The sequence below is a fragment of the Blennius ocellaris genome (genome assembly GCF_963422515.1).
Source record: "Blennius ocellaris genome assembly, chromosome: 5".
Taxonomy (NCBI): Eukaryota; Metazoa; Chordata; class Actinopteri; order Blenniiformes; family Blenniidae; genus Blennius; species Blennius ocellaris.
The window spans coordinates 23,454,426-23,466,634 of NC_137654.1; the positions used below are offsets into that span (position 1 = coordinate 23,454,426).

The 12,209-nt window shown below is 42.9% G+C and overlaps 1 protein-coding gene across 1 annotated transcript; it reads left to right on the top strand.

The window, feature by feature from the left end:
- The first annotated feature begins 959 nt into the window (after positions 1–959).
- On the top strand, positions 960–12,209 carry LOC308130348 (transcription initiation factor TFIID subunit 4-like). Its single transcript, XM_080496665.1, has 15 exons — positions 960–1,723; positions 3,245–3,399; positions 3,987–4,106; positions 5,263–5,409; positions 5,525–5,647; positions 5,827–5,916; positions 6,178–6,402; positions 6,507–6,639; positions 8,048–8,159; positions 8,725–8,894; positions 8,989–9,119; positions 9,231–9,356; positions 9,602–9,658; positions 9,759–9,878; positions 9,987–12,209. The coding sequence occupies exons 1-15, from the start codon at positions 1,087–1,089 to the stop codon at positions 10,155–10,157; spliced, it is 2,517 nt and encodes an 838-aa protein (XP_080352791.1). The 5' UTR covers positions 960–1,086; the 3' UTR covers positions 10,158–12,209.

Here is a 12,209-nt window from a genome sequence, read left to right on the forward strand (position 1 = left end):
CACAACAGGTAAGCAGACATGATGCAATTCAAATTGCAGAACAAATAATGTATTGATATCTGTGGATTCTCTTGCTGTGCATGAAACACCTGAATGTGTAATATATGGAAGTGCTGCAGGGGTTTGCATTCTTGCCTTACAGCGAGGTTCAAACACTGGGTCTTTAGAATATGTATGTTTGTAGAGTTTGTATGTTCTTCTCATGTGGGTTTGTGAAACGTGTTTGTGTTTAATTGGGGAACCTCGATGTGAAAGTGTGTCTGCCTTTTAATGTTCTGGTGACCTGTGCAGGGTGCAGGGGATTTGCCCCAGCACCCTGCACAGAATGGAGCGCTGTAAAACATGGATGGATTTACAATTCAAGATGATGCTTTGGTTTTCTCGGAAATAAAATTGTTAAAAAATTAAATGCAGCCACTCTTAGGCTGTAAAACGGGCAGAAATAAGTGCAAACTGCTTAATTGCTATGCGTAACGATGCAGAAGACGTGTGATTCGGTGTGATCAGTGTTTTGGGGTCACATCAGGTCCATCAGTGACCAGATCGGATAAATTGTGTATACTGCGGCTGGACACCGTTTGTAGCAGGCTTCATCTTCTTTAAATAACCAATCACGGCGCTCACTGGGAACACGTCACGGAAGGCGCATCCAATCGGCGCATGCGTCTGACGAGCGAGAGTAGCTGGGTAAAGATGGCGGCGGGCTCCGATTTGTTGGAGGATGTTTTCCTTGACACAGATGTGGACCAAAAAGTAGTTAATGGTCTGGTCGGGTCTCTGGAGTCCGAGCTTAAAGGAGAGGGGTACGCCAACGCAACAACCGGGCCACAGTCCGCGGCGACTTATGTCGCCAACTCTGATATAGGAAGCAGTTTCAATGTTCAGGGCAGCAAAGTGAGAGTTTCACAACAAGCAGGTAAGATAGCTGCGCACTCCAGTTAGCTAACAGCAGCTAATTGTAGTCACGTTGCTTTGTGAAACTCTTGTTTATCGGAGAGTTCGTGGACACGCTCCTGCTTTCACACTGTTTCCACCGCCGAAGTGACCGCAGGTCTCGGTAACGTTTCGGGGTCCCGCGGTCCAAGCATGGACGGGGCAGATGGGGTCACGTCGGTGGCGGAACCGAGTGTAACCCAGCCGGCGACGGCGAGTGGAGTTGTTACCGAAACACCCGGTGCTGGGAAACCCCCAGTCACCGGTATTCAAACTTTGAATGGGAGTACAGTGGTGATGAAGTGTCACATCCCCGGAGGCGGACCCGCTGACAACGGCGGCTCGCAGCCCGCCGCCACGCTCGTGCACAACGGACCGGCTGGAGCAGCCGTGTCTGCAACACCCAGCACTATTATCCGGACTACTGCGAGTGCTCAAACCGCTGCGACATCCACCGTAAAAAGTGTCCCAACAGTCACTCTCATGAGGCCATCTATGCAAAATCACACGTCGCCCACCGCTGTCTGCACGGCGGGCTCTCAAGGCAACAAGTTGGACTCTGCAAAAGCTTCAACACAAGCTGGAGCCCATGTGGTGCCGTCAGCTGTTGCGACCGGCACACCGGTGAGGAGTCATACAGTTTTGCAAACCATAAGAACTTCAGTACCCTCAACCACTGCTGCCACTCCTCCAGGAGGTATGAGAACTATTACTGCTCAGGTGTTGGCTCCCAGACTCGCCCAACCTCAGCAGAACACCCGGAATGTCCAAAACATCCAGCTTCCTCCAGGTATCGTGTTCGTGAAGAGTTTGAGAACTTCTGGAAAGTTTGTTTGACACAGTCATTTCAGAAACTACATTAAATTACTAGAGTTTCACTATCTAACACATTCAAACTAATGTATTCATTTACAGCACACTGGGTGTGTCATTGAAGTGATTAATACAAAATAACTATTTAGATTAAGTTGATGGAGAGATTGCATGCAAATAACTATTCGTGCCTCCCTTGTAGTTTCTGCAGATTGTTTAGTTTGTCTTTTAGGAGCAGGGAGTTGAATTGATCGTGTGACAACAGATTAGGAGTGGACAAGGTTCTGACCGTGGAGCAGGACAACAACTTATTTTTGCTGAAGTAGATGAAGGTAACATTGTTCTGTTATCAGCTTTTCTCACTTCAGCCTGTGTGTGACTCGAGCACAATGCTCTCACACTCACTGTTATTGTGTATCCTTCAAGTTTCCAGTGTGTCTTTTAAAGATTTGGCTGCAGGGTTAGACTTTACCTGCATATTGCTGGCAAATATCTTTTTTACTTTCATGGCATTTGAAGGATAAATTCAGGTTTTATGTGACAGTGTACACTAATAGGCAAAGTTTTTTTTATGCTGGTGTAGTATAATGCTATGTTTACCAGCAGGAAGGTGTCTGAATGTACTGCATTCTGTATCAGAGCCCCAAACACAAAGCCAGAGTTTCAGAACTGGGGGGACTCAAAGCAATACTGTGGTCTCCATACGGCCCTGATCGTAACATAAATTAGGTCTGTCTCGGTTACCATGATGAGACAGAAATATCTCAACCAAATTAGATCCACAGAAGATCGGAGCTTAGCTCTGTTTTAAAACATCGTCTTTAAAAAAAAAAAAAATAGAAAGTTTGCCGGTTTCAAGGCAGAGGTTGACCAAATATGGATTTCATTCAAAAACATACAAAAAACAACAACAAAACCACAGGTACGCACCAGCCTAAAACCTTTGCACAGTACATTAGTGAATCCTAATAATAAAACACAGTGTAGCATGTGGAGCAATCCTGTCCAATTAAAAATAAATAAATAAACCACAGTTTTTCAACATGTACAAACCTGCAAAGTGTTCTGTTTAACTGTGTCTTTTGACCCATCTTTAAGTTTTATATCTTTGTCCTCAGCATTTTACGGTAAGTCAAACTTAAAACACTCATCACATGAACTTACCATAATCTTTTACTTAAATATACATGGGTGCGATAAAGTTTCAGCGATAAGATAAAAGATTTACTTGGAGTGTGCATGTGTTACAAAATCAAGTCAAGACCGTTATTTGCCACAGACACAACTATACACACCTTGAGGGAAGAAGCTCCTCTTCCTCTCTGACAGTTACTCAATGCCCAGTTAACGTGTTACTTTTTATTTTAGCTAAGTGGCTGAATATCTGGACAGTTGACGGAAGGATTCGTACTCCTTCATATAAACTCCATGTTTTATGGGTGAATTGGTTTGAATGGCAAGTTATCGACCTGTTTGACTTGACGTTTGCTGCATGCAGGCATGGTCTTGGTTCGCAGCGAGAGCGGGCAGCTGCTGATGATTCACCAGCAGACTTTGGCTCAGATGCAGGCGCAGTCTCAATCACAAAGCGCCATGACTCCACGACCTGCTGCCCCCGCCAGCACCCCACCTGTCCAGATCACTTCTCTGCAGGTACACATCTGCTTCACCAAGTCGTCACGGGAAAATGGGACTGACACACACTTTTTACTCCGAATTTACACAGACCCGAAGAAACAGCCAGATGGTACCGTTACACTTAATGTGATTTATAAATTTAATGGTGCATTTTTATTTTTTTTATTATTTATTTCATGTCACAAATCTGTTTTGAAATGGATGCAATTATCCTTATTTTCTATTATGACATCATTACGTGAGATCCAGAGTTTGGGTCTAAGAATTAAATAAAAGTTTGTGCAAATATTTACTGTTTTTATTATTTTGGTTTTGGCATTTCTTCATAATAAAGAGCAGAGTAAACAATTTGAAATAAGACACTGAAATACATTTTGGTGGCTTGTTTTTACAAAACATCTGTCTTTGCATGGTATCTGACTAGTCAGAGGTGTTTAACTTCTGCAGAGGTTAAAAATTAGAGAAAGCATTTTTTTTTTTTTTACTTTCAAATATGGTTGAAGAATGCATACATAATGTGAAACTGTCTAACTTTGTCTTCAAATTCCCACATGGTCCTGTTAACTTTGCAGTGTGTAGCATTACCTTTCATATCTTTTCAGACTCCAGGAGCGTCGCTGTTAGCTCGTCCAGCGACTCCCACCACCATCATCAAACACGTTTCTCCAGTCCAGACCACCGTGACAGCCACCACCACCCTCCAGAGGCCTCCTGTATTGCAGGTCACTACCCTATACACTACATCACAATATGTGTGAAGCAGTTACTATGTGCTGTAATATTCAAGTCCATTTATCTCGGAGTATAAAAAAATGTAAGTCTCAAACACAAAAGTTATTGATTTCAATGTCACATGGCTTTTTTTTTTTTATTATTAATTGAAGGCTTGTTTTTTTCCATAACCTCAAAGTCTGTCTCAGTCTTTACTCAAGATGGTCTGGCATTGCTTCAATTACATTTGCTTCAGTTAGAATTGCCAGCACTGTGCTCTGAAAATAATGTGATTATCCAGGACAACAATTAGTCACCCCAGATTTGGATGGAGCTTGTATGTTTGGGAAGGCTTTGTTGTATATTCAATTAATTTATTAAAGTAATGCATTTCACTATTGCTGTTTGGGTATATTTCTCTTGTAGGTGTATAGCACTGATCTCCTGCTTCCATTTAAATAATGAAAAAAACCATACGTGTGTGTCACACTTTGTGTATTCATGGTGTTTGGTTGATTAATTGCCATGAAAGGAACTGATGTTGTGTCAGGGCACCACATTTTTCATTTCTTTCTCTGGCTGACTTGTTTGCTCATTTTGAAAACCTTGCTGTTTGTCTTAATTGTTCTTGAAAATATGAATATTCAGGTTGCCATGGAAATTTCCTTGAAGGTTAATGCAATATACTAGACCTCGGTGTTTGCCTGTGTTCCAGGTCTTTGTTTGTTTTTACTAAGCGTTTTAAATGTGTGTATTAGCATACAACATAAATAAGTTGATCCCAGCAAACACCCTGGACAGGTCACCAATCCATTGCAGGGCAAACAGAGATACACACAACCATACAAGTCATTTAAAATGACCAATTGATACCTGTGTGTGTTTTTGTTTTTTTTTTGGGGGGGGGGGTCTGTGAAAGGAAACTGGAATACCAGAAAAAAAATCAATGCACGCAGAGGGAGAACATGCAAGCTCCACGCAGGAAGGCCTGGCCAATTGTAAAAAAAACACAAGGCCTTCCGGCTATCAAGAAAGAATGCTAATCACGACATCACTAAAACGTCTGTCTCATTCTCGAAGAAATGGACTGAATTCTGCCGAAACTTATTCTGACTGTTTTTTTCCCTGCGTCTCACCTCATTATCGCACGTTCACCGACTTGTACAGAGCACCATGGTGTTGGGAGGAACTGCCACTACCACGGCTCAGCCTGTAGGAACTCCCACCACAGTCCACCCTGGAACTGCAGCCACAGCAGTGACACAGAGGTTGGGGACCACTGGGACCCCCGTCGCTCCCACACCCATTTCAGCTGTAAGGGAAAAATGGCAGCCTTTGATACTGTTGTCTGTGCAGGAACATGGAAAATCAAATGTGCGTTTGGTTCCTGGCTGGCAACTCGATGCTGTTCTCGTGTATGTGTCCACAGGAAACGCTGGAGAATGTGAAAAAGTGTCGAAATTTTCTTTCTACGCTGATCAAGCTGGCATCGAGTGGAAAACAGTCGTCTGCGACCACCGCTAATGTCAAGGAGCTGGTCAAGAGACTGCTGGTGCTTGTTTTTTTCTTTTTCATAATTTCTGTGTTCAAATTTGATCCCTATTCTCGACTTTTTTTTTTATTATTTTTTTGGTGTTTTTTTTTTTTTTTTAGCTTTTTTGGCATTTCTTCAGTCTGCTTTCTCAGTTGAATTTGTGAGAGCTGATCCGTCGTCTTTCTGTAATTCAACAGGAGGCGAAGATTGAAGCAGAAGATTTCACCAGCAGGTTATACCAGGAGCTCAAGTCATCACCACAGCCATATCTTGTACCTTTTCTGAAGGTGAGATGACTAACCCAACAGTTGCATCTGCATTTATCGAATTACAATCCTTATGAAATATAATATAAGTGGTTTTAGTTGACTCCCCTCAAAAATAACACTTTTCCTCATTGAGATCTTTCATCCTGTGAAAACTTTTTAAAATGAATTTACATCGTTAATATAGTGCTCTTTCTTTAATGTGAGAGTAATACTAGAATGGGCAATGTTTACCATTTGTGGTGCAAATCGTTACTTCTCCGTGTTGCTTCTCTGCTGCAGAGAAGTCTCCCAGCACTGCGCCAAATGACCCCGGACTCCGAGGCCTTTATCCAGGACAGCCTGCAGCCTCAGTCGAGCTCCCAGTCTGCTGCAGCCTCCAAGGCTCTAACTGCTGTAGTTCTGCGACCCCCTCTCTCCACCACCGTCTCCACCGCCACCAGCACCACCACAACCAAAGCCACAGTCATCAGCCTCACACAGACTCCTCACAGTAAACCCAGCCTGGTAATTATGCTGCGAGATGTTACTGCCTGAGTCGGCGCACGTTGTATGTGGAATCAACAATGATGAATTTCACATGCAAGTGTGTCTCTTTTAATTGTTCGCAGATCGTGTCCCAGCCGCAGAGCCTTGTAAGGCCGCAGGCGACCCTGACTCAGTCGCCCATGGTAACAATCAGAGGGCCAACACACAGCCGTATCATTGTGGGCCAGTCGCAGGTTGTCAAACCGCTGCAAACAGGTGTGTGGTACACACATATTTTCATTTAATCTACTTGTTCTGTTCACTGGACTGAATATATTGGATATTGGCTTTGCAAATGCGGACTGTTGGCAACATGCATCCATTTGCTTGTCAATGAAAGGCCCTTTTGAGGATAATGTAAACTATTGTTTTCTTGCAAGAATATAAATTCATTGTCAGAAAAGCTCAATATCTTGTATCTGTTTTGCTTGTTTTTCACCAATTTGTGGACATTTGAGAGTTAATTTACTTCCATCAAAGGTGATGTGTGAACCCGTTTAGTTAAGAACAGGTCACTGTTGTGTTGTCAATTTTAATCGCGTCCACTTGACAAACCATCCAGAGAAACACAAAAACTTCTCTGATGCGGATCAGTAAGAGCAACTTGCATATTGCTTTTACCATTGATCCATTTTTCTCTACCACGCGACATTAGGTCGCTGGAGGCTGGAGCCAGTCACAGTTCAGTCACCATCCAACCAGCTTCTATTCAGCTTTATCCAATTTAGAGCTGCAGGCCTCAGTAGCAGATCCCAGCTGACGGGAAAACAAAGAGACACACACACACGCACACGCACACGCACACGCACACACACACACACACACGCACTCGTTCACTAAGAGGGACATTTTACAATCTCTAATTAACATCAGATGCATGTTTTTGGACAGTGGGGAAAACTAAAGTAAGATATGGATGGACCCACAGAATATGACCACATTTAGCAGAATTAACTTGAAGAAGTGATATTTGCTAACTTTGACTACCAGAAGTGTGAAATAAAAGTGAATAACAGTAGGGAAAAGCTATTTGCCATAACAGAAGGTTTGGAGAGTTCCTTCATGTGTAGCACCAACATTGTCAATTTTGCTGCTCATCCCACAAATGCATGCGTCTTACAAATGTGGCACTTAAAAGGCAATGAAATAGGCTGTCCGGTGTATGGCCTCGTACAGTGTTCCACCAAATGCAAATGTCCCTACCCTTTGTGAATAATTTGTGTTGAAAAATAAGTTCATGTTCTTAAGACCTCAGAAATTGTTGCGCGTTGTCTTTTTTGCTCAGATGTTGAAGCACAGTGAACCAGAACCAGCACATTTTCCAACATACTCCCGCTGCAAAGTTATTATTTTTATGTTACCCCATGTGGTTCCCAGTGAACATTCATGAAATGATCCACAAGCTAAACTGATGTGAGACTGTCTGTGTGCATTTGGTCTTCATTTTTTATGAGCCTTATGGAGCTGCTGCCATCTTGTGGTGTCATTAGGTATAAAATTAACCTGGAAATATCTGCGTTGAGGGAAATCGTGTGTGTTGGTTTAGCTGCAAATGCAAGTTATTATTTCCATTTAAAATTCTTGTCCTTGCTTTCTGCTTAATTCCACTAATTCACTAATTAAGGAGTGAAGCAGATGTTGCCTCCGGGGGCCAAAGAAGTACACATAATCAATCGAACTTCTCTCGCTGTGTCTCAGAAGTGCAAGCAGAATGAAGCAGGAGGGGGATCGTTCAGGTTTGTCACACAGATGATTTCATTCATGTTGTTCAGTTACAGGCCTCCGTTTCATCACCATATAGGATTTTGATCAAAGGCATGAAGTTCTTATTTATTGAGTGATATTCTGTTTCCTATAACCACATCATGTTGCCTTGAAAAAAAAAACACATGGTCTTTAAATAGGTGCATTAACTTCCTGTCATTAGACTTAACAGTTTAACTGTACATGTAAAGTAGCGCTAAAGTTGGAAATGTTTATACTTGACATAGCGTAGCTGTGTCGTTTGCTATAAAGGATTCTTTTTTAATACATTTATCTCACGGAATGGATTTCAACAGTTCTGAAGTGAGTCTTTAGGAATCAGCTTTACTCTGGTTACCGTTATTCCTTCTCTATCTTGTAATACAGTTGTTTGAACTGCAGCAAAAAAAGTTTTTATGCTGGTTTACAGTTAGTTTATGGTCTTGACTAGTGTGTCACTACAATATAAAGTTTTGAAGTAAGACATTTTAAAATTCCATAGAACTGAAAAATAGCTTTTTGCTTATGTCTGTATTTGTTGTCCTCCATGCCATCCAGAGACGACGACGATATCAATGATGTGGCCTCCATGGCAGGAGTCAACCTGTCAGAGGAGAGTGCTCGTATCTTAGCAACCAGCTCTGAGCTTGTTGGCATGGTGACTCGATCGTGTAAGGACGAGGCCTTCCTATCCGGCCCGTCACTCACGCGGATCGCTCTGGAGATCGGTGAGAGGCGTACGAGCAAGCGTTGAGCGCGTCCGCCGGTGTCGGCGGGCGCTCTCTTAAAACCCTCTGTCCGCGTTCACTGCCATCCTGACAGGTAAGAAGTTCGGTGTCAGCGAGTTGGGCGCAGATGTCGTCAACTTCATCTCCCATGCTACACAGCAGCGGCTGCAAAATCTGCTGGGAAAGGTGTCGCAAGTGGCTCAGCAGAGGAACTTGTCTTTCAAGGTGATAACAGATGGCAGGAGTTTGAGAGCAGGCGAGACTCTTGTGTCACACGCTCGGTTTCAATATTCACTCTGTCCCCTGGTGCGACGTCTCACTTCTCGCCACCTTCAGGAGGATGGGCGGTACGAGCAGGTCAGCGACGTGCGGGCCCAGCTTAAGTTCTTCGAGCAGCTGGATCAAGTGGAAAAGCAAAGGAAGGAAGGGGAGGAGAGAGAGATCCTCTTGAAGGCCGCGAAGGTAACAATATTCAGACAAGGACACGTCGTGTCATTGACAGGAAAAGACCTGCACACTATCATAATTATAGAGAAGTCGTGGGAGTGATCCCGGGTCAGTGTCATTAATATGCATTCCCTCTGCCGCTAACATTCACCAGATCACAAAATATGCAAACTATGAGTGAGCGGATGAATAAAACAGGAGATTAAATGAACCGAAAATATCCACCCTGAAATATTCAAATGTCCTTTACATTACCGCAGTCTCGGTCACGGCAAGAAGACCCCGAACAGCTCCGACTGAAGCAGAAGGCCAAAGAGGCGAGTATATGCTAAAATAAGTGATTTTGTCACTGCTTTCTTAATGCAGCCTCTTGGTGAGCTCGTGGAATTTATCTGTGTTTTACGGTTTGTATCACAGATGCAACAGCAAGAGCTGGCTCAGATCAGGCAGAGAGAGGCCAACCTAACTGCACTGGCAGCGATCGGCCCAAGAAAAAAGCGGAAAATGGACTCTCCTGTTCAGGGCGCAAGTGCAGAGGTGAGTAATAAGCATCCGACTGCCAAAGGTGGCGATAGTTAGTTTTAAATTTCGAATTCAGTAAAGAAATCTTAAACGGCTTTTCTGGGTTTGTGTCACCCTCCCAAGGGCTCGGGGTCGGGTCCCTCTCAGCCTGGAGTCTCCGGCGGCGCGGGCTCCAGACAGTTTGTGCGACAGCGCATCACTCGAGTCAACCTCAGGGACCTGCTCTTCTGCCTGGAGAACGAGCGAGGGACCAGCCACTCACACCTGCTTTATAAAGGCTTCCTCAAACAGTAGCTGCATTCAAATGACTAGTCTCACTTAGTGGCATTAAGCAGGCAGAGCTGACCCTCAACGCAGAGCCTCCCTGCCGGTACTTTCTTTGATTGCTCACCGCTGAGCGACGAGACATCTGCCCGTGGGTAGGAAACGGCGTGCAACGCGGAAGAGGCATCAGCCTTTAAAAGCCTTTAAAAGCCTCTTCAAGCAAAAAAGCCTTTTGTGTTTCCAGTGCAGAGATGGAGCAAATATTGGAGCCTGGCCACGATGCCGCCATGCCTCTCGGTTCGGCTCGCTCCTCTAGAGACTAGTTGCACCCAACCACACTTCACTCACGCAAATAAACCATCAAGTGTCATTGTAGTGACATCTGTGTTGTAGCAGAAAATTCCTCCTTGAAGTGTTCACTAAACACTTGTTTATTTAAGCCCTTAACAGAGGATTTTATTTATCTTGTGTTTCTATTCCTGTGGATCATTTTACAGACTGATCTCGACGAATCGCGTCATCTTGAGTTGCCTTCTGGACAAGTGATGAAGCCATATCGATTAGAATGTGTTGATCAAATAATTTCATTTATTCAGCTATCTCATCAGGTTTGTAGGATGAGTGTATTTTTGTTTACGCTTTACACACACACACGTGTGTGTGTGTGTGTGTGTGTGTGTGTGTGTGTGTGTGTGTATATATATATATATATATTTTTTTTTTTTTTTTTTCCTGTTTATGCTGATCTGGTTGAAGCAGTTATTTATTTGTCAATTCTTGGGTCTGATGTACATGTTCTATTTAAGTTTACTTATATACACGAGTCCCTAAATGAGGAAGAAAGTCTATTTAAGTTCAGACTATGGTGTTAAATATTATATTATATGTTCTAAACTCCAGGTGAATCACAGTGAATATCCTCAACATACAGGTGCATCTATGAAAATCCAATACAAATAAATGCTTAGATTTTAGTTTGAGTGTAGAAATGGTTGACAAGCTTTTCGATGAAATCACAGATGTGCCAGTCTTGTTGTGGATTAGTTTTGTATTCCAGCCTCGAATAGATTCACTAAATAATGGATCGAATTTCACACAAGCTTTGTTAAACTTAAGGTCACGAGGGGCTGGATGTTCTCCTCCTTGACAGTGGATGATGACAAGTCCATAAATGGGCAAGCATAAGCAATATAGAATCGCCAATAAACCTGAAACGTGTGTTTTCTAACTGAGAGCAAACCCACAGGCGCACAGGAAGAACATGTAAACTCTGTGCAGAAGGTCGACCAGGTCCGGAATCAAACCGGGGACATTTGTCAATGTCAGGCGAGACTGCGAACCACTACATCATCTTGTAGCGAGGTTTAAAGGGAATTTAGATGACTGAAGATGTTTCGTACCTGAAAACAAAAGTCAGGTTTTGGTTGAATTTTTCCAGTATTTTTTTTGCACGTGGTTAAGTTGCCGATTGATTTGAAAAGACTTTTTACTGTGACTGATTTCTTTCTGACAGTTTAGTCTTGAAAAATTGCTGCAAATCATACAAAGCTCAAGTTTGGAAGTGAATTCGTTGTGAGCATTTTGAGGCGTTCCCACTGTGTCGACAATTTCCTGTATTGTCAATTCTGCCGGGAGGATTTGACCCTGAATAACGTTAATGATTGCGGTCTTTTCAGCAAATCGCTTTTTTTCCCCCCCCTCCTCCTGTGCATTTTCCATTCCTGCAGATGGGCTGAACGATAACCAGTACTGCACTTTGACCGATCGGTTTTCCAAAAACTACTCAATCAGTTGAACATGCCTACTTTGTAACCTTTTGTATTTCAGTATTTGGTCTCTTTTTGTCATTTGAAAGAATAAAAGGTGTTTATCAGTGAGGTTTATTACTGTACATACTTAAGTTTGCAGCATCTAGATTGACATTTTGTCTCATTCTTCACATACGTGTTGCTATGTGACAAAATGAGACAACATTATGTATGATGCTTTTCTGTTTTTGCCAATATCTTGTATATTTTGCACAGTCTCTTGTTTATATGTGAATATCTGAATTTAGGAAAAGTTTTGAAATGCTATTTTATA